Source organism: Polyodon spathula, chromosome 28, assembly GCF_017654505.1.
Source record: "Polyodon spathula isolate WHYD16114869_AA chromosome 28, ASM1765450v1, whole genome shotgun sequence".
Lineage (NCBI taxonomy): Eukaryota > Metazoa > Chordata > Actinopteri > Acipenseriformes > Polyodontidae > Polyodon > Polyodon spathula.
In genome coordinates this window covers 5704413-5730113 of record NC_054561.1, presented here as the reverse complement: position 1 = coordinate 5730113, position 25701 = coordinate 5704413, and the positions used below count along the sequence as shown (strand labels likewise).

General features: G+C 37.1%; 1 protein-coding gene across 1 annotated transcript in view; it reads left to right on the top strand.

Moving 5' to 3' along the window:
* The window catches only part of vat1 (vesicle amine transport 1), a 51837-nt gene that overhangs the window by 20278 nt on the left and 5858 nt on the right, over positions 1-25701 (top strand). Inside the window, exons 4-5 of the mRNA XM_041231519.1 lie at positions 9677-9766; positions 17553-17794. Of these exons, the coding sequence (XP_041087453.1) occupies positions 9677-9766; positions 17553-17794 (332 nt within the window). The remainder of the gene's footprint in view (positions 1-9676; positions 9767-17552; positions 17795-25701) is intronic.

Here is a 25701-nt window from a genome sequence, read left to right as displayed (position 1 = left end):
TTTGAGTACCGACGTTAACATACTAACTGCCTGTAAGGCATTTTGCAGACTGGACCCTCCCCTTCAGAAAATTCACACTGATTTTTTTTGGGTCCTTCTCGGCCGATTTGTTCATGACGCAATATTTCAATTGCACATTGCCCCAGTAGTATATCAATTTTAGAAATGATGATTCAAACCTAAATTTGAACATATTAATGCACAATTTTGTTTATCAGGTCTAGTGTGATAAACTGGTAAATGCCTGCCATTTTATTTCCATTACCTGAACTCAATCGTCCAGAAGCTTCTCGCATTGACGCACCTTCCCAGTTACCAATCTCTGCTTTTGCTATGACTTGTGTGTTTTTTTTTTTTTCGGTATCTTCCCATACATGACTTCAAGTACAGCATTGAAGTAGCAAATATTTTTCCATTAATAATACCATTAAATATGTAATTCAACTTCATGTGTATACATTTGATATATGAACATGCAAAATCATGGCAGAATTTGACAGGACATCTCTCTAGACCCCAAAATGTTATCTTTTCTAGGAATGAAGAAACCAGGGGGGACATTTTATTTTTAGTGTGGCCCTTGTTTACTAAGCTGCTTTGTAATGCTGGAAAAAATTATCCCATCTTCAAAGTGTTTTAATAAGCAACACATTCACAAGTGCAGCTGTACCCCACATGTCAGAGTGACTGACTGATTTAAGATGTTTTGTTCTTATGCCATAAACATTTTTCAATAATGGATCTGCCAACGAATACAATATTCACAGTAAAAAAAAAAAAATAAATAAATAAAAACTGGCAGACCATTGTGCAAATATAGTCCCCCCGTATTTATCATGAATATTATGTTAACCATCCCACAGCAACCTAATCAACTGCATCTAAATTGATAAAGATGAATTTATACATGTTGAATGTAACAACGTGGTATATAGTAAGATTATGTAGAATTAAACATAAGAATTGACGAATGAGGAGGCCAGCCCATCTGTGCTTGTATGGTTCCTAGAAGCGGATTGATCTCAAAACTTTGACAAGTTTTTCTTCAAGGATCTGTGATTCTGCCTCAACACCATGGCCTAGATATCCTCCCACACCACTCTGAAGAAGAGGTTTCTCCTTTCCAACTGCTTCCTCTGGTCCTAGAAATGGCCTAACCCTTTTACTTGATTGCAGTAGTAGGTTGTATTATCTAGACTTTGTAATTTTTTATTTTTAGAGGGATAATAAAGTAATTTCCGTTTTTCCTTTTGGTAGTTGCATCCACAAGTTTAATTTTTGTGTGTGATATTGTATGTGTGTAAAGCCATTACAAATGTCCGGTTAATAATTTGACTTATTGGAAACAAGCTTGTGGTGATTTTAGTGCTGGAATTTTATATTTTTCTGCTTCAAGGCAGTAGATAGTCTGTTTGCTTTGTGAAATAAATGAGTGCTAATTAGAGGTCATACGTGTCTGTAATTTAAGATGCCCTGTCTGTCCTACTTTACAAAAAAAAGTTTTGTATTAAGTTTGTTAAATTTTTTAAAAGAGATCATCAATAACAGGAAATACACTTTCTCAAGATAAAGAATGGAGTTCAGTAACTGTTAACGATGCCAACTCTACTAGCAGCTCAACCTGGTGTTTTCACTAAGTGACAGCTCTGTATTCAATACAGTAACACAATGTACTACGACCATGAGACAAGGAAACCTGTAACCGACTGAGTGTGAGTTAATATAAACAGTGCTCTCTTGCCAAGGACACATTCAGCCAGGGATTATAGAGAACTGCTTGACCGATTTTTATAAAAATTTGTAAGGACCTTTTTAGCAGAGGTTGAATAATCTTACATAATATACATAATCTTTGTGTATATGGAGGTTGTGCTAAATATATAGAATCAAGTGGTCAAAAGTAATTATATCTTCACTTTTTCATATTTGCCTTGTGTGCATGCACAGAACATATTGTAGAGTGGACAGAAGTAATTAGTTTATTAAAGGCAATACAAACGGCAGACTACTTCCCAAAGTAGAAAGGCAGGGGAATCTCAAAGTGCCACTTTATTGTCATTTTCAACATGTAAAACAAACAACATGCATTCGAATCGTATCACGGTTTGCAACAGAAGTGAGTTTACAAAGTAATTCCCCAATGCTTCTGTTAAAATCGCAAATGTTGAAGCAATGTAAAAATGGTATGGTTCTAATGAGAAACTTTGCTTCTCGAATTGACTGTCTGCTTAGTTTCAAATCTTATGTTTCTCTTTGTAGGTTTTTTTTTTTCAGGCTAAACCTGTTGTGATTTAGTAGCATAAGGCATGTACATATTTCTAAACTAGAGCACTTGCATATGGTTCGCGTACAGCCCTTGCCTTTCCATTCATTTCTGTGGGCTGAGATGCCAGTTCGTTAGTGTTATGTGGTTTTGTCCCACGGTGGCCCCATGCGAAGCTTGATTTTCGGGGTCCCTATTCTTCCCAGCAGTACTACGATGCCATGACTTTCAAACGGGCAACGACACTATTAAACGTGTTGCATTTTACTACAACAATCACAAAAAAGACTGCTAGAAACTAACCTTTCGCTTTATTCAGTTGAAATCCTGTTTTTTGGAAACTGTGGCACACAAATGATATCTTCAAGTTAAAGTCCCTGCGACCATTGTAGAAAATAAACCTGTGTTTTTATATTTTCTGTGTTCAGGGAAGAAAAGCTTCTCTTTCCTGATGCTACTGTGACAGGCACTTTCAAAAGCAGACGCAAGTCCGTAATACTGAGGTTAGGATACAGGTCCAGCAACTTGTAGATGTACTCGAGTTCATTCAAACACACAGCCCTATGCGTGTGAGACACTAGATGTATTGCAACACATTGAAGGAATAGAGCCATATGAGGTGAACTTCATTTGAAATTTTAGTTCTGATTTCTCGGCAGATACAGGCATAAATTTGCGCACGGCTTTAAACCAACACTGTGTGGTGGTGTTTTTTTTTTTTTTTTTTTTTGGGTGGGGGGGGGGGGGGGGGGGGGGGGGGGGGGGTGGGTTGAAATGGCTTGTGGCATGTAGATAAAAACAGTACAGTAGCTAATAACTAGGGCTCGACCTTGTGTGTGTCTTTTTTGTTTTGTTTAACTTGCAGTTCAGCCCTAAACATCCAGATGTCTGTGTAGGCACTCCAGCTATTATCAAAAGAATAAACTAATCAACCCATAATTCTGGTCCATTAGAGAACGCCCCCCTAATAAGGGACAATTATTGCCATTTTAGAAATTGATGCGTTTAAAGAGGATTACCTTGATTTGCCGTTTTAGAACAAGTAGATGCACCAACAAACTCAACATTTGAGAGATTGCATGCTTCAATATCCACCTGGTGTGCTGCATACTGATGGGTATAACTTTGAAAGCTGTAACATTAATTCATCAAATGTACAAGTTGCAGGATTAATACGTAGAGTACTTGCATAAGAGTTGCACAGCACAGATGGAAGAATTATACAGTGTGTCAGAACTATGCACTAAGCTTTTGAACAATTGAGTTACTACAACCCTGATCAATGCAGAATAAAACTTTTTTTTTTTTTAAATGGCTCATGTTTCTGAAAGCAGTAAGGACCCACAACATGCTTGAATAAAGAGCCCCTTCTGTGTTTTTTAGATTGATTTACAGTAAGCAAACCAAAAACCAAAGGGAGGGATATCAACTACACTATACAAAAGAGAATTGTAGTGAACTCCAAATTTTGGAGAAATGCAGAAGAACTATTTCCCAATTAGTTATTGCCTATTCTGTGATGCTGAATTATTTCTTCATATGGACAAATTCACATAGCAACGTCAATCCATGTGAAAGAGGACCGGGTTAACCAACTGATGAAGCTTAAGTTTTTTTCATGCAAACATAAGTAATACACTTATGGGCTTATTTGAACAACCGGTAGGGTGGTTGTGGTGTTTGTGGGTTTTTTTTTTTTAATATTCAAAGAACAAAACCACTAAACAAAGATGCAAGCTGAATTGCAGAATCTATCATATGCCCAGATTCCAATAAATGGTTATAGTATTTATACTGTTCTGGGACTGGTGTGAAACAGGAAATCTATTAAATTAGTGTGTGTAATGTAATATATAGTAGTGTGTGTATATATGTGTATAAATATATATATATATATATATATATATATATATATATATATATATATATATATATATATATATATATATATATATATATATATATATATATATATGTATATATATATATATATATATATATATATATGTAAGTATATATATATATATATATATATGTATATAGATGTAATATATATATATATATATATATATATATATATATATATATATATATATATATATATATATATATATATATATATATATATATATATAATATATATATATATATATAAAATCACACATACATAGTGTGTGCACCCAGTGAGATGTAGATATCAAGAAAATGTCACTTGTATTTTTTTTTACAAAATGTAAGTATTGGTAAATTTTAAAACCTATACATATATTTGCACTTCTGAAATAATACTAAGAAATATACTTTTAAAATCCTGTTCTACGTATTCACAGGGATGTAAGGCAGCGGTGTAACTGGTTTCAAAAGTGGGGGGGGGAGTTGGGCAATTTTTGTTGCTGGGGCATGCGTGAAGATTATTCTATCTAAAAAATAAAATATTAGTCTAATTTAAAAGATCCAAAGAGGTTATTGTTGCAGCAATCCTTCAAAACAATGAATTGTTGGCACAATGTTGTCATGAGTGAGCAGTGTGGCAAAGTGTCATATTATTCACGTGCTTCTGAGTCATGGAATTACAAAGTCATGACCTTTAATCCTCAAGGAGCACTCAAGCTCCGATCAGATCCTTTTTTTTTTTTTTGAGAACTGGCCCCTGATTTAAATATTTCTATAAACTTTGAAGTTTTCTCACAAATGAGATAATTAGGATAAATAGCTGTGCTACTAAAATGATGCCAGTACTGTGTTGGTATAAGAAGTTATTTTTTTAAATATTCTCAGCTTCCACTTAATATGTAGATGTAACTTGAACCGCAAACCGCAATTTATCAGCGATAATGTAAATAACATTAAGCTGCAGGCAAGGAGTTGTGAAATGCATTGCTGTTTACAGGCAAGAACTCAACTTTACCATGATGAATATGATGTTTGTTATAGCATAGTAGTTTATTAGTTTAAAAATGCTTAGTAAAATGACCAAATGTGGGTTTTTGAAACGCTGATTAAATGGAAAAGCAAATGTCTGTTTTTGTATTTTAAAGACGCAAAATAATTTTAGAATCTGTAATCCTGATTGAAATTGGTATAACTGTGTAAAAATATGTTGGTAGAATATTTAGTTTTTGATGTCTGTTTGGGTGGGGGGTTATTTTATATTAAGTTAGGCTACTGTTGCTGCGGGGCCATGAACAAGTTTAAAGTTCAACACCAACTCTAACATTTTGTTAGTTATTAAGCAGTGGTGTTTCAAAATAACACAAGCCTATTTTTACGTCTGAAGTAGGCTAGAATTTTTTTTTTTTTTTAATTAAACTTGTCATTGTTTGTTTAAATACTTTCAGCGTTTCATAATAAGCAGCTTGTGTGCTACTCAACAGTCTAACCAAGTAATAATGTTAAACATTTAACAAGTGTTGCCTTTTTTTTTACATTTTAATCGCATTGAATTATAAACATTCTTTCAAACCATTACTGATCTGTTTTTTTTTTAAATCAGTCCCAACTATAGCCCTCAGTCTTCAGCTAAACTAATATTTAACATTTACTACTTTGTCACATGCTGCTGTTTCAGAATTATTTATTTTTTCGTTTTGAAGCAATGCACTGTGTGCAACCTTTTTTGTTTTTGATTGCTGCCTGAGTAAATGCCGCTGGATTGTAGTTCAACGTATGTAATGAAACATTAGTTTGTGCAAAATGGCTTGCCACCAGTAGAATGCAAAATTTATTGTAGATTAATCCATTTTGGACACTTGTGAAATGTTCACTCTCAAGATCAGTTCAGATCTCCCAGGATACCAATATCTACCAATCAGTGAGGAGAGCCCAGAGCGCTTATTGTGTCAATCGGTAAATCCTGTCCAGGTTTCTTTTTGAAGTTGATCACTTAAGGAGCCTGGACTAATACACAACTTAATTGGATTTAAGTGCAGGGTAAAAGTAAACAGACCATTTTCTCGGTTAAGAATTAATTTCACGGTCTGTGTGACTGTTTTCACGGCTGTGAAATAGTTAGGGTCTTCATGTGGGCGAAACCCTTCACCTTAACACTCTACCAGTATGTGAAGCATTTTTTGGTTGTGATGTGGTATGTAGATTGATTAGGCCTATACATGTATGAAAGATATTGTACATATCTTGGAAACGCACATTTGCTTTCTATTTCGCAATGTTATTATAAATCCAAAGTAGTCTGCACTATAACCATTTTGTCACCTTACTCGCCTCGGCTTAATTGTGTGTGCCATTTAATGTTTACAATATAAAAATTTATTAGCCTCAAGATAACTATAGCAACTAACAATGAAACTTCAAAGCAAGTAAGAAATTATGCCCAACTAATTATGCCTGTGTGAATGCCTTCCAGAGTGGAAATCTGCTCAATTGGAATAAGTAGGTGGGTGATAATTGACAACCATTGCTAGTCAAGCCTGTGTATCCTTTTTATGTAAAGGTTTTTTTTTTTTATATTTTTCTTCCATTTTGAATCTGCAATTTTATTTGCATTAAGTGCAGAGCTTCTCCCCCCCCCCCCCGGTCTGACTCACTGAACGTGCGCTAACGATTGATCTCACCACCTCCCCCCCGCCCTGCCCCCTGTGAGTTTACTGATATTGGATTTGTGGAGGAGTCTTCAAAGTAAGAGCAAGTTAAGAGCGTTGTGCTAGAGTTTCAAATACTATATCGACTGAGCTACAAATACAGTGCATTCCGATGTTTGGCAATTATTTTCTAAAGACGGCAAGAAGGTAAAGTAAGTTCGCTGTTTGGGATACTCTGGTGTAGTGAATTAGTTATACAATTTATTGAAATATAAATTAGTCTGTAGTTGCCCACTCGGACGTCATTGTAAGAAATGAGGCATATCAAGTTTAAGTTCTGGATCATGTAAAACTCAGATTCCCTTGACAATAACTGACATTCACACAACTTGTCAAGTATAAAACAAGATTTTGTTTAAGAATAAAAAGGATGCACAATTAATCTAATATTACAGAAAGAAAAGGCTGTTGGTTATAGATATCATGAAAGGTATACAGCTCATTGATTCCTTAGTCAAAAGATTACAATCACCACAATGTTATTGGCATACATGGCTAAGATATCAATAATGGTTAATCACAAAGTGGTGTGTATTGCTTTGGTATTTTCAATACTCGTTTCTAGTTTGTCAGTCATATTTCATATCAAAATGCTTGAATGAATTCAACTTCCCATTCAGAGCGGAGTCCGACATTCCAATAACTAATTTATCAAATTAGTTTTACCGTGTTGATTTACCAAACTGACAATGGTGCAAACCTAAATGGTTATAATATATATATTATATATATATCTATATATTGTTATACACACACACATATATATATATATATATATATATATATATATATATATATATATATATATATATATATATATATATATATATATATATATATATATATCATATATATATTAATTGATATTAATAATTTAACATTGATATTGTTTGATAACTAACTATATATATATAATATTCGTTGGTTTTTTTACATAAGCAAATGTAAAAAATATCAGTGTATTAAAATTATTTAATTTTTATAGTACTGTAGTTGTAGCTCTACAGTACCTCCAAACTAAATTAAGGATGTTGGAAATGGTGGTTTGTTTATAGTTACATAGCAAACTAAGTTTACTCAATCTTAAATTAACACATAAATAAAGCAAATTTATTTATTCTGGTATCCTAAATGTGAACTACAAGAATTTAGCGATGGAGTATGCCAGAGAAATCCCCCTCCAGTCATTCTTTTGTTTTCTTCTATGTCACGCAGTTGTTACTTAAGACTGCTCTTGCTTTTTTATAGTGTGTTCAGTTAAAGTTCCTGATCGCGCCACTAAATAAACCTGGTTTCAGCGGGTCTCAACACAGAGCTCTATTGTCCATTTTGTACTGCACAGTCCTCGGAATCGCTTGGGTGGATATGTTAATGATGGGGCAGGCGCTGTATAACAGGAAGACAAGGCAGTTCTTCAGAATACCATTTCAGTGCAGACATTTTTTTGTCTTCACTCCATTTGTGTTGCAAGCACAGTTCGTGCTTCACTAACATTTGCGCTGTGATCCGAAGACAGCCATAACGACAGTTTTAGTTTATGGACAGTAAGAGTTTAAGATGTTTGTTAATAAACAAAAATTAAAACACACTTCATGTCTTTTCCTTAAACTATATAAAATAGGTAGTAAATGAAACAATGATTTTTAAATCTGCTAACCCTGGTTCAAAGAATGCATTGCAGTTGAAAAGTTTGTACGTGTTCTTGTTGCAATTCTTTTGTAGCGGGCCACAGGACCTTTCAGAGGAACAGCTGCTGGCTTCTTGCTTGACTTCGTTCCGTGGTTTCAAGCAACGAAATAATAAAACAGACCTGTTTGCTGGTCAATGCAGTTTCCTGGTTCAGTCAATCGCAGGGAACGGAACAAGGCCCTCTTCAGAGCTGATTTCAGTCTCCTCTTAGCCTTCTCATAACATGATTTTAGCCATTTTCAGACCCAATTGTACCCTTTGGAGCAGATTTCAGAGCATGCCTTCAGACCATCACTTCTTGCTTGCCCCAGTCTTTTGAATTGAACCTCAAACCATCTTGACTGGATCGTTGAATTAATGGGTGGTGTTTGAAGTCACAAAACTTGGTGTTTATTATACAGGCAATACACAAAGCAGACTAGGCACCAGATTTTGAATCTCACAAGGGTTTGGGTGGTTGAGGTATGTCAGTACTATATCTATTCAACAGGCAAAACAACAATATTGAAGTCTCCAATGTCATTGCACAGACAGGTTTACATTGCTGCATGGAAAGTGAAAATAAATGATACAAAACATCTTTATACTGTAATGTTTTGTGTATTTGTGCTGGGACCCAGGCCAATGTTTTAGAAAGAAGCACTGCTCTGTGTTGACACTGGGGTTTCAGGTTAGATGTCTTTACATCCCAAATAATTCAACTATGCAAGCCTGGAGAGAGACCATGCAGTGGGAGATGTATTGTATTTGTTCTGCATATTGGTAATGTGCATACACATTTCTTTTGACTTATTACCCAGTGTGTTTACTTCAAATTTTATATTGCAATACCCACACATTCCACTCCTGTCAATGCATCTACATTTAAACTTTTACCTGGACATAATCAGTGTTTTATAAAGTACTGTGTCTGTTAAATGGCACTATAATTGTAATCTTACATTTCATTCAGCTATTTCGCTGACTCACATGTTGGTCACACTCTACTTGGTGAATATGATAACTATTGATTTTGAACCGATCTCACACCAAACTATTTTCTGCTCTGCGCCTCCTATAGGAATGTATTTGTTCTTTCTCCTGGATCTTGTTTTAATGTACCTTCTCTTCTCGCCCCTTTCTATAGGAGTTGATATTGTGCTGGACCCCCTTGGTGGATCTGACACCTGTAAGGCCTTTAACCTCCTCAAACCGATGGGCAAACTCATTGCATACGGTGAGGACTGCATCTTTCTGTTCACAGAACTTCCTTATGGTTTATTTACAGTAGCCTGCAGCTGTGTTGGAACACCCCATTGCATCTGTCTTGTGCATTTTAAATCAAACCACTAACTGAATCTTGTAAAATTGTCACAAGTAGGCAGATTTTAGTGATATGTCTCATCTAATTGGACTTTGAGGCCACACTTGCAATTAATGTTAAATATTAAGAGAAAATGAACAGTCAAAAATGGTAGAATGCATGAGACTTTTTAGAAGTTGTTTTAAGATGCCTAATTTTTTAAAGCACAAAGTGGTCTAACATTTTTACACACTAGTGCCTGTCGTTTCCATTTCACTGGTTACTGACCAAAAATTGAAATTCTCTCTCACACCCAGAGGCTTTCATGCAGGTGGGCATATAAAGAATATAAATGACACATCTTGATCTGATAAATTTGCACACTGCTGTATATCAGTAGCAGCTCCTGACTTTAATTGTCACAGGTGGAAAATCCGGAACTGGGTACCCACTGTGAAATACCTGGGTAATGAGTAAATAAAAATCGCATTGTTTAAAGTGCATGATAGATGTTTAAATACTATAGTATAGATTTAGTCATTTCAGATCTGTAGACTTGTGTAACGTTTTTCACTACTGGAGACATCTAAACATTATTAATAATAAAATCTGTTTTAAATGGTTATTGATAAATGCGAATCATGCTGTGGGATTCTTTGTGACCTATCTGCCATATTCTGCTGCTGTTAACATGGCTTATGTTCAGTTTTAAAACTAATAGTACAGCACTTATTGTTACTGTAAATTGAGCTAGCTGGGTTTTGACGGTAGTCGCAAGAGACATGTGCGTCTGTTTGGCTGTAACAATAAAGCGCCGCTCTTGATCACTAAATTCTCTTATGAATACATAACAATGGCATCCAAACAAAGCACTGGGTGGAATTTCTTTACCAAGCAGGAGAGAACTGAATTTGCAAACTCTGCCAAGGAAATATTTCATTCAAAGGAGGAAGCACACTTACTTAATGGGCTCTAACACACTGAAGTCCATCTATTAATCTCTCTCCTCTTACCTTTTGAAATATGCAACATTATTGTGTGTGTGTGTGTGTGTATATATATGTATATATATATATATATATATATATATATATATATATATATATATATATATATATATATATATATATATATATATATATATATATAAATGTGTGTGTGTGTTAAAAAGGTACTTTCATAAAAGTAGAAATATCTAACATAGTATATGCATACAACTTGCAAGCAACTGAATATAACAACCATTCTGGACATCCTTGATTAAATACTGAGTGATGTCATTTGTAGAAAACATTTTTAGAAGATGGAGCAGTTATTTCGCGCACCGTCTACCCCTGTGGTCTGGCCAGGCACCAGGGCTTGGCTGACGGCACACTCTTCGGAAGACAGCATGCGTTTGTCGTCGATGCTCCAGAGTCAGCACGGGGGTGGTAGTGGTGAGCTGAGCCTAAAAATAATTGGCTATTCCAAATCGGGGGGGGGGGGGGGGGGGGTGATAATTGTCATACTAAATAAGTTATTTGCCTGCACTTAGTTTGTTTTAGCCCTGTGTGTGCCAGTGTATTAAGTTTGAGAGAGCGAGAGATCTTTGCTTCAATGTTTCTGGTCTTTTATTCCTTGTCTCTCCAAAGAAGCTATTTGAGTTAAAGAAGGCAAAATGATAAGATTTCAAGTTTGGCCATTTAAAGACTCCCTTCTATTAACTGGACCTTTTGTAATTTTAGTGAGCTAGCCATGGTCTGTATGTAGCTGTCCAGTCTCCTCTAACTGTTGGAATACTGGTTTAATTTCTGTATTTAAGTTGGCATGGTAGTAGTTTTAGTTTTTTTGCTTTCTCTCCTGATTTTGTAATTGGTTTGTTTTAATCTGTATGGTGCTGTGACGGGGTTAAAAGCCCTGCCAGTGTAGTGGGGGTGGGGGCTAGTGAAATTCCTCCCTGCTGAAACAATGATTTAATTAGGCTCCAGTCACAGGGTAATGTAAAGGGTGTTGAGTTTAGATGTTGGTTGAATGAGAGTTGATGTTAATGTATGTGGTGCTGGTGTTGTGAGAAGTGTGCTGTGGTGAATAAAGTGATTTACATGGTGGATCAGCCTTGCCAGTGACGCTATCCTTGCCACAAGTGCATATTCTGTTTGGGGGGGGGGGGGGGGGGGTAATTTAAACTCAATTAATAGTTAAATTTGAGTAGTTTTTCTGCGGAAGGATTACAAACATATGTTGTCTCCGATTCCTTAATGTTGTCTTTCAACTTTGCTTACCTTTTCTAAATCTATTTCTGGATGTCATTTTAATCAGTTCACCCCTTTTTTTATATATGCTTAAAAGCTTCCCATACCACAAAGCTGTATTGTGTTGAACCTTTTTGTTATTAATAATAAATAATTACATTTCTTTTTGAAGTATGACTGGTTTGAGCTAGAGTCCTATAATATACTAATGTGTGTTTCGTCTGGCTTCCTCCCCACACCCATTATAAGATCCACATTCACAGCTATTGCAAGAAGTCCTGTGTCGCATTTACTGACACCCATCACTAGAGTTTTTTTGGAGTTTAAAAAATGATTGGTTGTAGATGACATTTTGTGCACCTTTCTGGGAGGTGTGTTAATCACCATGTTGGTCAGGCCAACCTCTCTGCTTAGTTCTGCGAGAGCGCTACAGTTACTGGGATTCTTAGTATTCTCTGGTGTTGGTTTATCCAGAAACAAGTTCTGGGTTGAGTTAATCTCCCCTATAACTACAGGCAGGTCTCCCAACTACAAAATGTTTCCCTGCATTAACAAAGAACCCTGGGTCCACCACATTCCGCGCATGTCTTTGCCAGAATGAGATGATGATTGTTTACAGTTGCCAGTAATATCAGGACTTCCTTCACTGTCACTTATTTCCTTCTGGATTGCCACATTTAATGACTTTGCAAAAAGTATTAATACTCCACATTTAAGCCACTTTCACACAAACGTTGCTGCTGAGCCCTCTCCAGAGAAGTTTTAAATTATTTAAAATACCCATACACAGCACAAAATTGTAGTCTATCAGTATAATACTGTCATCCTTTCACCCAGCAAAGGGATCATGCGAGTACAACTTTCAAACCTGTCAGGGAACAGATTGTTGTTGTCATGGCAATGGCGATTCACCAATAAATTATAGCGTCACTGTCCTTTCTATTTTAGAATTCACCTTGTTAACAATTCCTTAATTTATTTCAGACTTGGATTACTACCTTGGCTGATCAAGAAAAAAAAATTAAAGGGTGTAACAAATACCCAACACGTCAGGTATACAGTCACATGGGGTGTTTATTTTCAAACCACACCCACTATAGCGCTTCAGTACCTGCACAGCCTTTCACACAGGAGTAAGGTGGTTCAGAGACTACATAAAATATGACTGCTCGGACGGTATAGGCAATTCAGACCTAAATGCAGCATCAGTGCTGGTTCTGAGCTGTCCTAGCTAGTCTGTATAGATCACATATATTATGTTAAGAGGACCCCAGCCATGGCTGTTTGAGCCTGTATACATCTTGTTTCAACAAATTTATTTTGAAAGTGTGTGTGTGTGTGTATATAGATAGATAGATAGATAGATATAATATAAAAAAAAAAATTCTGCTTTTATGTTCAGGTAGGTTAGTACTGTTCCCCTTTTAACATGTGTTAAGACAGTTAACATTCCATGTTAGACAATAATATTAAAATAGTAACATTTGTTAAACAGGTATTCCATCTTCAATGTGATGGTAGTACCTCCCTTCTGGGAAATTGCCCACATTGGTATCAATATACTCAATTCAGACCTGACCAAAACGAGGTCTGTCTTGTGTATTTCCAGTAGGTGACCATATTAGGAGAGAGCCTTGAATGAGTGTTTTGGAATGTTGCTGCTGCACTGAAGACAGACCTATCCTAGTGCAGCAAACTTAACATTTTCATGCAATCTTTGCAAAATCAGAGATGGTGACATTGAAGGCACAATGATCTATTTTCTGATATAGATAGATTATATAAAATGTTTGTGGATCAGATGCACAAGACCAAAGCTGTTTAGGGTTATGCTGCCCTGGTCTACACCTTGCTGGCTATAAGTCACAGTGAACCGCCCCATCTTGTGCCACATGATCAGGGTGCCTGGGATGAATAATTTGAATAGTGGGGGTATGTGGGGTTTTTTGTATTTTTTTTTTTTTTTTTTTTTTTTTTTTAATCCAGTTTTTTAGTCCCTTTTGTATATATGGCCATAATTTTTTTTTTTTTTTCCCCTGTGATTTATCTGTATGATATGCAGTCTTCCACCATTGCCATTCTTGAACAGTTTACACTACTTTTTATGGGAGTGACTTCTTCAGCCATCACCTGTATTATAGCCTGCAACGACACCTGTACCATCTTTAATTCTAAAAGTATTACCAAGCCTATCTCTGGAGAAGGAGCAGAATATGTAAACCTTTTGGACCAACTACATTGGGTTTGGAAGTTATGCTGTAAATGCCCAGATTATTATATTGTATTTGTGGGTTAGACACTTTCCCAACTTGCGTTTGCTCACTCTGACATCATCACGTGACCCCTGCTTGTGATGTTAAGCAGTTATGATGTACAGTAGGCAGCTGAAGCATGCATGATGAATGTAAGCTGGCCAAGGTTGTTGAAAGCAAGAACTGCTTGCCAAATAATTCTACATGCTCATTGAGCTACTATCAAAAGTATGTACAAACCAACAATTGCTGTTTCATACCAGTGAAATTGGAATGCATGTGTGTAGCATATCCCCTTTCTTTGGCAGAAAGCTGTCTTCGATCCCTTTGTCCCATGGCTACAGATAGAGCAGTGTTCGGCACGTAGGAGGGAGATGGAACTCTTGACTGCAGGCTTTATCTCCCACTCTTTTTAAATGGAGAGGGGATTTAGACAAATGTCACTTTTGATAGTGAAGGGCTAATGGTGAGAGCACTACAATGGGTTGTGCTGTTTTAAGGCGTTTGAGTGCTTATTCATTGCTGGGGATAGTCTGTCAAACTTGGGTCATTTCGCTCTTTCTCCAACTGTATGGGTTTATCATTGAGGCACAGGGTGGACAACACAATTTTTTATATTTTATGGATAAAAAAAAATGAAATCGAACACTCCCTGGTTTAAATAAATAAATAAAGCAAAACACACATACTGAATTACTAAAGTGAAGTGGGTATAGCCTTTGTTTGCAGGGACCAGTCACTTTTTTGATATCTTAATATAATATTCTTGGAAGCATGGATAGTGTGTAGCAAATGATTCCCTGTACGTGCCTGATCGTTAAGCAGATATTTATTGCTAACTTGACTTGTGACCCCCTTCAATTTATTTATTGTATGTAGCATAAACAGTATGTTCTGATTACAATGCTAAGTTTTTTTGCTCTGCATCCTAGCCTGTGCCATATGATGAAACCACATGCTTCACAAACAGCTGAATACAATTTTAAATACTGCTACTGGTGTAAACACACAAACATGACTTGTTGTTTTACTGGTAATTTAAAATACTGCTTTGAAAACTCATAACTGTCACATGACACAGCTGGTCAACTGCCACTTTGATTAAAGTAATCTACTATTTGGTGCTACCCTATACCTGTTCAGTGTATGATAATAAGACCTGGTCATGTACAGTAGTTATTTGAAAATGTTTTGTAGTGGCCCTCTCTCTTTTAAAATGCAGGTCAGTTTTAGCCAGACACACACATGTGATTTTCACCACAACTGTTCTGCAGGGTCCTGTTTAGAGTGCTGTGTAATTTATGAATGCAATATTGGTGCCAGAGGGCAATTGGTTTTCTGAGTTAAGAATCCCCAAAGTTGATTTCAGTGCCTTGTAGTGTGAAGTCTGTACTATATATGTGAGTGAGTCAAGACCAATAGTACATTCACGCTACAAAAACTGCAAATATTATGCAGTGGGCTAGTATTGAGACAGTCGATGTTTATTGCTGTTCATAAGGTATACAAATATAAAAACCTAGGGGTCAGCCCAGTAATCCTTTCTGTAAGTAAACTGCTCCTCATCCTGAACTGATCTTAATACAATGTTACATCTGAAAGGAAATGCGCTTCAGTACAGACAGGAAGTTCATTGTTATCCCTCCTAGAATCACTAGGGTAGCTGCAACAATTCACTTCCTGTCCATACTGTAACTCGGATAGCTTTCTACTTCAAGCCCAAATATTGTCAAAGAGAACATGGCTTTCATTTTTAAACTGGGTTCTGCCTAGGAGGCAGGGACAAAGTGGATGCATTCAGCTACAGTAACCAGGCTCATATACAGTGAAGACTGTCACGTTTTACATGTAAACTACCTGCAGTGTACTGGACTGCAGTGCTTGATAAAGGGCAATAACAAATATATTAAAAAAAGAAAGAATCCATTATCTAACATTTGGGCATTAAACAGTACTTCTCATTTTTGGTAGAAGGCAGAGTAAACCTAACAGTAAAGGAAGAAGTGAAAGGCAGGGCTCCAATGTGCTGAATTTGCTTATTAGTTCGATCATCAATTTTGTTTGAGAACACAACCCAATGCTTTTCACGATATCAAAACCTGATCAGAAATTAACGTCGGCCCCAAATGGGTAATTCTGTGACAAGTCGCCCGCAAAAATCCTACAGTCTTTGACTTGCACCATATGTGGTTCTTGAAGTTGTTTCAGGCAAACAAACTTAAATTTACATTTTTAGACTTCAGTGTAGCGCAAACTGTTTTTGGTTAAAAGGTTGGTTAGCATTAAGGGAGTGGGGGGGAGTGTTGGTTTAGAACAGATCTTACACATGCAAGAATAATTAACCACACTGGCAGTAATTTCACTGAGCTGCCATCGCCTCCCTATCAAAATCTCTTATCCGAGTGGCAATTTGAGGAAGTTGCTTCATATGCTGCACTGGTCCAGTGGTTAAACATGCTTATAACCAGGAGGTCCCTGGTTCAAATCCCAACTCAGCCACTGAGTCACTGTGACCCTGAGCAAGTCACTTAACCTCCTTGTGCTCAGTCTTTTGGGCGAGACAGAAGTGACGCTGCAGCTGATACATAGTTCACACACCCTAGTCTCGTATCTTGTAAAGCGCTTTTATGGTGGTCCACTATGAAAGGTGCTGTATAAAAATTAACGGCTTTTTATGTTTCTGCATGATGGAGAAAGCTTTAAGATGTTTTCAATGATCTTTTTAGTCAAGGTACATTTTATAGGATGATTCCAGTAAAATGTAACTTTTGTTTGGTACCTGCTCCAGGTAGTTGCAAATGGTAAAAATGGTTGGTTTTCTTTTACCTCTAAATAAAATGATTTGTAAAGAAAGCACAATTGGCAACGATTTAATGATATTGCATAAAAAGAACTACACTTGTACAGACCCATTAAAATGAAAACCGTGCTGCGCTTTCTAATATAGAAATAGTACCAAGTACAAAGTGTTTTCATTTTTCATTTGAAAGTTTCTCATTGCTTTGCCAATTTTGTATCGTACAGCTAAACTCCAGTCAATCAATAAATGACTAAAGGAAACGCAGGCATTAGCGTGTGCTAATAGTCAACAAATGCCATCTGGTGGTCATCCAGTATTTTAAACTTAACTGCAATGCTGCTGTTTTGTTTTTTTAGACAGGAATGTTAAAGTGCATGATGGATGGATGGGGGTGTGTGTTTTGTTTAAATGTACGTTTCTGTTTTGTCTCCTCTCAGGTGCTGCAAACCTTTTGACTGGGCAGAAGAAGAATTTGATGGCCCTGGCTAAGACCTGGTGGAACCAGTTCAGCATCAATGCCATGCAGCTGCTGCAGTCCAACAAGGCGGTGTGTGGGTATCACCTGGGCTACCTGGACGAGGAGATGGAACTGGTGGGAGGTGCCCTGTCCAAAATACTGGACCTCTACAAGCAGGGCAAGATCAAGCCTAGAGTGGACTCTGTCTGGCCATTCCAACAGGTTACAAATACTTTCATCTAAAACAAAACTTGTATATATAAACATTTCAAGCGCTTGGGTTTTTATGGGGGTGTTTTTCAACAATAAAACAATTTTAAATTTCTTAGGTAGCCTGTGGTGAAGTTGGGACAATTTTACCATAATTGATTTAATCTATAGTTCTATACTGAGCATAACCAACTTAACCACATGGTGCAATAGTAAACAACTGTAATGAAAATGTCAACAAGTTGCCAAACAATACAAACATATAAAACTACCAAGTTTGTACAAAGGTGTCTTCTGTCCAAGTGGTCACCTCAGATGCACAAACCAGTGGCAAACTAGCGCCCAAGTCCCCAGCAGCCACAGACCAGCACAGCTGGCTGCTACCACAGCCAGATGAGGTTTTCATAACAGTCCTGTGGCTGCGCACCGTGGCAACGTTTAAAAAGTACTGCCGCAGAAACGAAGACCTCAGGCTATGCCACAAGCCTGACAACAGCCCTAGGACCTTGCTGCCTCAAGCTAGGGTTCCTTTCGAGGGAACCACCTGGAGAATTGGTGTCCGTGCACCACAGACATCGGGTGCTTTCTGCTGTACGGACTGACTGTTCTCTCCAATTCAAGCATGGTCCCTTTCGGGGTGTGACTACAACATTTAGTCGCAGACCAACGAGATGCTGTAGTACTGCCTCGGGAGTTGACAGCTCTGCTGCAAAAACAAGCACGGTGCAACCCCTCCACTTGATGGAAGAGTTCTACTCCAGTACTCTAGTCTGGTTGCTCCCAGATCTAAATTGTTGATTGTAGGCCTACATAAGAGGTCCAAGCATGGAGCCTTGCAGCTCCCCACTGAGCACGTGGGTTCCCCTCTTTTACAAGTCCTCTGCTTCCAGTGTTTAACAAGTTTTGTATCCATATGCATGTACTTGCTTGTATTCCCACAGATTACAGCTTTTGGATTAGTCTTCGTACAGCTTTTTGTCAAAGGTCTTTTGGAAGTTGGTGTGTGATTTCAAAGGCTCTTTGTCCAAGGTTTGTCAGACAGGACTTTTTTTGTTTATTTTTTAATCCATGTTGGCTATATGAACAGTTTTATTAATCATTGAATTTAATTTATGTAAATGACTTGCAACGGCAATTTGATTCCATCTAAAAACCCACGCTTCAATTCCTTTTTTCATTTCAAACAACTGAATACAAATACATTGCTAGTCCAGAGTCTGAACGCTGCTACTTAAAGCGATAAACGCACAAACACATTACAAGGGCATGGTAACTGCCTTTGCATTAGTTGTGATCTAATTATTGTAATGCAATAACAAAGAGTAAATGCAGGTTGACTGTAAATGTAGCAATTTACTTTAGCTTTATGTAAACAAAAATATATAATAATAAACACTATGCAGCTGTAGGGACAAAAGAAAATCAGTCTCCAAGAGTCTATCACAAAGGTAGTTTTATTCAAGCAGATATCTGGAGAGAACAGTTTACAGGCAATCTGATGCTTCTCTGGCCCGTAGTTTAAAGTACAGCTTTTTATAGTAATGCTCAAACAAGATAAAATAGAGCGTGCATGCGGCAGAACTTCTATTCATAAAAGTAAACAAAGTATCACAAGATGCTGTCGACACGCAGCCAAAGTGTGATAGCCTTGTAAAGCGCTGATTTACCTATCTGTATTTTAACATGGCTTACACAGACATACTCAAGCATTTTCATACTACTTGTTTAGCTAATATTTATTTTAACCCTTTACGGCCAGAAAATTGTGTATGAAGTAGAAATATTACTGGTAATATTTTAGAAGCACTAGAAAGTTGGTAAAGCATGATCCATTCTACCTAGGACTTCAGCGTTCAGCAAGGGAGTCTCCATGCACGGCTGCTTCTGGCAGGCCAAGCCTGAGTTAATACTTTGCAATTTGAAGCAAAACACTTCCTCTGGCTTGGCACACTGGGAATCTGGATTAAAGTTCAAGTGAAAGGCGGTCTTGTCATCTCTGCTTAAATGTTGTAACTATTTTATGATCTAGTCTAATGACTTGCAGATCAAGCTGCAAGATGCAATAAAGGGGTTCTTATGACTCGGTCAACAATGTAGAAAACCATACACTTAAAAGTAACATGATTCAAATAGAACTAGGTCACAAAACTTACTTTAAAACCAAGATTATTTCACTTACTAAGTCATTCACGACTGAACAGCAGCCATAATCAAACGAAAGCGTTTCCCCATCTAGTTCAGGTTTATTCCCCATCTGCTTTATTGCAAGTTTAAAAAAACAAAACTTAGAATTAACATTTAGAAACACATTCAAAACAATTGGAAGTTATTTTAGTAAGCTTTGTTATCTTGTTTCAGCAATGTACTGCTCATTGTTTTAACTTCTTAAACAGATGCCCCCTTTGCTTGCGGCTACCTCAGTATCTTATTGTACTGGTATACTAAACCTGGCAAAATGCTGTAAATCCTGGGCATTACAGTACCATTTACATTTTAAAGATGAGGAAAAAAGGTGGACAGTATGTATGCAAGACCTGTATTGCATTTTACAAAAAACATAAACTAAATGACAAACCAGAATAGGCAGGTGTCATGGAAATGTTTGTGTTTTATACAGTGCCTATAAAGTCTACACCCCCTTGAACTTTTCACATTTTGTCAGTGCCTCAGTTTCATGCATTTGAGGATTTTTCCACTTATCTACACACATACTCCACACTTAAAAGGGATTGGGGGGGGGGGTTATTGAAAAATTATATATTAAATATAAAACTGAAAGATCATAATTGGATTAGTCCCCCCCCCCCCCCCCGAGTTAATACTTGGTGGAAGCACATTTAGCAGCAATTGCAGCTGTGAGTCTGTTGGGATAGGTTTCTACCAACTTTGCACACCTAGATTTGGCAATATTTGACCATTCTTTACAAAACTGTTCAAGCACTGTCAAGTTCCTTGGGAAGCGTTGATGGACAGCAATTTGAGTCATGCCACAAATTTAATTGGATTTAGGTCGGGGCTCTGACTGGGTCACTTTTTTGTTCCTCAGCCACTCCAGTGTAGCTTTGGCTGTCTGGTTTGGGTCTTTGTCATGCTGAAAGGTGAACTTCCATCGTAGTTTCAGCTTTCTTGCTGAGGGCAGTAGGTTTTCCTCAAAGACTTCTCTGTACTTTGCTCCATTCAGTTTCCCTTCTATCCTGACAAGTGTCCCAGTCCCTGCTGATGAGAAACATCCCCATAGCATGATGCTGCCACCACCATGCTTCAAATGGGATTCAAGGTGGGCTTTCTTGAGTAATGGCTTCCTACTTGCCACCCTACCATACAGGCCAGATTTGTGGAGTGTTTGGGATATTGTCACATGCACACTTTGACCAGTCTTGGCCATAAAAGCCAGTAGCTCTTACAAAGTTGCCATTGGCATCTTGGTAGCCTCTCTGATCAGTCTCCTCCTTGCTCAGTTATCCAGGTTGGAGGGACGGCCTGATCTAGGCAGGGTCTTTGTGGTGCTCAAAGGGATATTCAAGGCCTTTTTGATATATATATTTTTTTATACCCATCCACTGATCTGTTTTCCCAGAGTTCTTTTGAAAGCGTCTTTGTGCAATGAAATGCACTACCCAGCAGAGGGAGCCTACAGGAACTGCTGAAATCATGTGAATCGCTACAATTTAATACAGGTGGAGGCCACTTAACTTGGTGTGTGATTTTGAAGGAGATTGGTAATACCTGAGCTAATTTAGGATTGCTATTACAAGGGGGGTGGACACTTATCCAAACAAGCTATTTCAGTTTTTATGTTAATTTTCTACAAATTTCCTAGAATATTTTGTCACTTGGAAGTTGTGGGGTAGGATGTTTAGATTTAAATGAGAAAAAAAAACTACTTGAATGCATTTTAATTCCAAGCTGTAAGGCAACAAATGGTGAAAGTTTGAAAGGGAGTGTAGACTTTCTATAGGCAGTGTATAACGAGTTGAATGATGTGTGTGTGTGTGTATATGTATATATGTATGTGTGTGTATATATATATATATATATATATATATATATATATATATATATATATATATATATATATAAATGAATGATGGTTTTTAATATGCAACACCTGTTACCTTTTCAGTGTGTTGTCAGTGGGCCAGTTTAACTTCATGTACAAATGTGTGTTAACAAAATATTGGATAAAAACTGTAGGGGTTTATCATAAGGCTTTGAATAAACCACTAATCCACAAGTCCAGTTATTTAAATTCAGGCTATAATTAACATGTTAAATATAATACTGTCATATTAATTAACATTCTTGGATGAAGTCTGTCCTCTGTTTTATAGAAAAATCCCCCATGCAAGCAGGTTTGACGCCCTGTTTACTTGCCAAGGTTAGTTTTTTAATTACCATGAAACACTACTGTAAGCGCTCTTCCAAATTCACTGCATGAATTTTTTGGCTTGGATTGGTATCTCTTCAGATAAGAACAGTGTGTTAACAATTCATTTAGTATTTCTGTTGGCTTTTATATTCTTTTAAAACAGTACAGTTGTTGCAACACTGTTTCACAAATGTTCAATTTGCATGCCAAAGATCAGCCTGCTTCCAGTAGCTGTGACACTTGGGTCAGTTTCTGCTCCAGTGTCAAAGCCACCACAAGTGTGTGGTGATTCTAGTCTTTAAAAGCCTGATACCTGCAAAAAACTTCTGTTTCTATCAAAGAGCCATCCATCTGTCACATTCACCTATCACTCAAAGGTGCCTGCACCTTGTATAAGGGTAGACAGGTTTTAGTGTCACTTGTGACGGTATCTTATCAGCATGTCCCTGTTTGGAGTGCCTAAAAATAGCCCTGTCTGAATTTTTTATATTTGTCTGAAAAGTAAATTGGAGAGGGTGTCTGCCAGGTAGGTAAGCACACTATCAAGATCATTTAAAGCAAAGTTCTGCTGTTAAACACTGCCACAATTCTATTTTTACAAGATCTCAAAACAAGTTGGCCCTACCCAATACTTTCAGTGCAGCACATGAACCAGGGCAGGATGACATGGTTGGAAATGAAATGGAGGTAGATTTAGGACAGGGAAGGAGTTTAAATGTTACCTGTCCATGTTGATGCAGAATATTAAGCTGTGTAGCTCTGGGCATACTGGGGTTTTATTGAGGCTTTGTGTAAAGGACAAAGACTTGTTGGGTTGCAGATCTGAAAGCGGGTAAGAAGACTGGGTTTGGGTGGTAAAAATTGGACCTGCGCAGGATTCTACATACATTTGAGGATGCAATTCTTTATTCATGTTTTATAATCTGTCACTTTATTTTTTCTCCCAAGACCAACCTAGTAATGTCTTAATTCTTAGTTTCTGTGATGAAGAAAACCTTCTAGCAATTTTAGTGATGTAATACAGCATGTGGTGTGTTTTTTTTTTTTTGTAAACAAGATTTGCTGCATTTTCCCTAATGCTGTTACAGTAGGTCTTGAAATGTGGGTAAATGGAACAAGCTGATTTGCATGGGAGGCGCTGGTTTTAATTGCACATGAAACAAAGATAAACACATTTCTTATTTCATAGTGACACACTAAGGGTATTTAGTAGGCACTTTGCCAATACATATCAATGTTAATAGTGTTTCTTCACAGTTCTGTATGTTGTCAGTCCCTTTAGATTTCTTAGATATATTGTGTACATCTCACTGTTTTTTCTGACTGAATGTCCTTCAAGCATTAGGCAGGTTTATACTCTAATCACATGAATGTTGCTGGGATAATTTCTAGTCTCTCTAATGATGCAACTGTCTGGCGCTAGTTATATTGTTGCTAAGAAACATAATGTTGAGTGGGAAGTGCCTGGTTGGTAGTCCATGGCAGAGATGGAGAGAAAACAGACCCCATCTAATAAATGGAGTAGGTCTGTACTCTCAATAATGAGCTGTGGACTGCAGGAGCACCTGCTGCATGTTCTGGCATGTTCAAAAGATTTGCACAAATACATGAGAATCACCATATTGGTCCTAATATAGGGCTGGATTGATTTTTTAATTTATTTTGAAGATGTTTTAAGAAATTGTGGCGCTCTAGTGCATTCAAACTGGCTGCAAGGTTCCTAAATACAGTGTAGCTGCTAGGGACTATCGTAGACAGTTAGTTAATACTCTTAACTAAGTGTCCTATTATGTATAAACCCATTTTAAATCTCGCTCTCTGAGAACCATGGCGCATTTACACATTGCAACAGACCAAAAATCAACCACATTACAGATCTGTTCAAAGCTCATAAATCGTGTTTGTTAAACATGAGTGAATAGATCAATACTGGGAATCTCTTAGAAAGATGATTTTTATAAAGCATGCAACGAAATAAGTTTTGAAAATCAAGAGTTACACACTTTACTATCACATTAAAAGCATTACAATGAGAACTAAGGTTTTAAACAACAATTTACCAATTAAATATTAGTACATACTAACTATCCTTGTTGTATTTTGTTCCCTAGCCTGGAAACCAGTCAAGTTTCCTAACCCCCCCCCCCCCCCCCCCCCCCCTTCCCTCGCTGGGTAATTCAGTTGCAGAGATGGGTTTGATTTATCCTTTTGTTTCCCTGAGTGCCTGATGTATTTGAGGTGTTAGATCAATTTTGTTATCGCTATACCAATTGCATTTAATTCAATTTAGTTTTCTATTAAAATGTAATATCCATGACATTTGCAGTATATTTGACAGACCTGTGATCTACAGTGTCAATAAGGCAGACTTTTCCTATGCCTCATGTGTATACTTTCAAGAATGGGAATTTTCATAGGGAACTACATATTACACTAAAGTAGTTTTTCATAGAAAAAACGTGAAACATACAGCCTTAGTCGTATAGATTCATGAGCTGTCATAGGTTTGGTGTTAAAGCCTAAATATTTGATATTTTGCATGTTGTTGTCACCAGAAGTTCTTCAGCTAGGTAGGTCTTGGTATGTCGACCTGTTACATTTTTGTTTAGGGTTCATAGCGACGGCAGCATGTTGCTTAGCCAAATTGATTAAATCCAGGGCTGTAACAAAACAAATACCAACATTTGTTTTATATAATAGCCAACCAACAGTGTGCCTATAGAGTACTTGGAGATACAAGGACTCCAGCACTGCTGTGTTCTTTGATTCTTTTTAATACGAAGCATAAGAAATTAAGAGGACATTTGGCCCATCAGTGCTCATCCGGTTCTTCACAGCTGATCTCAAATCATCTTTTAGGATCCCAGTGGTTTGGCATCTATTATTCTTTATTATTGTGATAATGATGCCTAAGTAACCCATTCCATACCCTCACCACTCTGTCTCCTACCATCTGCCCTAAGTCAATGTGGACTTATTTGCACTCTGCATCTGATCATGGTTTGTTATTGTTTAGTCAAATGATCACCTTGTTTTTTATTCACAAATTGAAATACTGTACAGTCTGTATCTGTCACACAGATAGTTTATTGATCTAAACGGCAACTAAAATACTGCACAGCATAGATCATTAAAAGGCATTTTGTGGGCAAAGGTTCTGAAATCAAACATCTTGCAGGTCTATTCAGTGGATTACTATGTCAAAATCGGTACAACGTGAGTGAGGGCCCTGTTTGAATGATGGCCTTTGTTTTAAGTCTGCCACTCTTCAGAATAATTGTATACCCCTCAATGTTCAGTGTGGTTTGAAATAATCTCGCCCAGGAGCAGCTTGCCTGTGTTTGGCAGTTCATAATTTTAAAGGGGTTTATTGCATTAGCAGCGTGAAATAGGAATTTGCTACAACAGTAACTCGTTCTCTTGTACTGTTCCAAAGGGCAGGATTGATGTGTAGCCAAGTTAAGGAGCTGGACAGGAAAATGTTTTCAATCTAAATACAACGTTAACGGCAAGAATCCTCTGGCAAGCTGGTTGTAGCTCTAACGTCCTG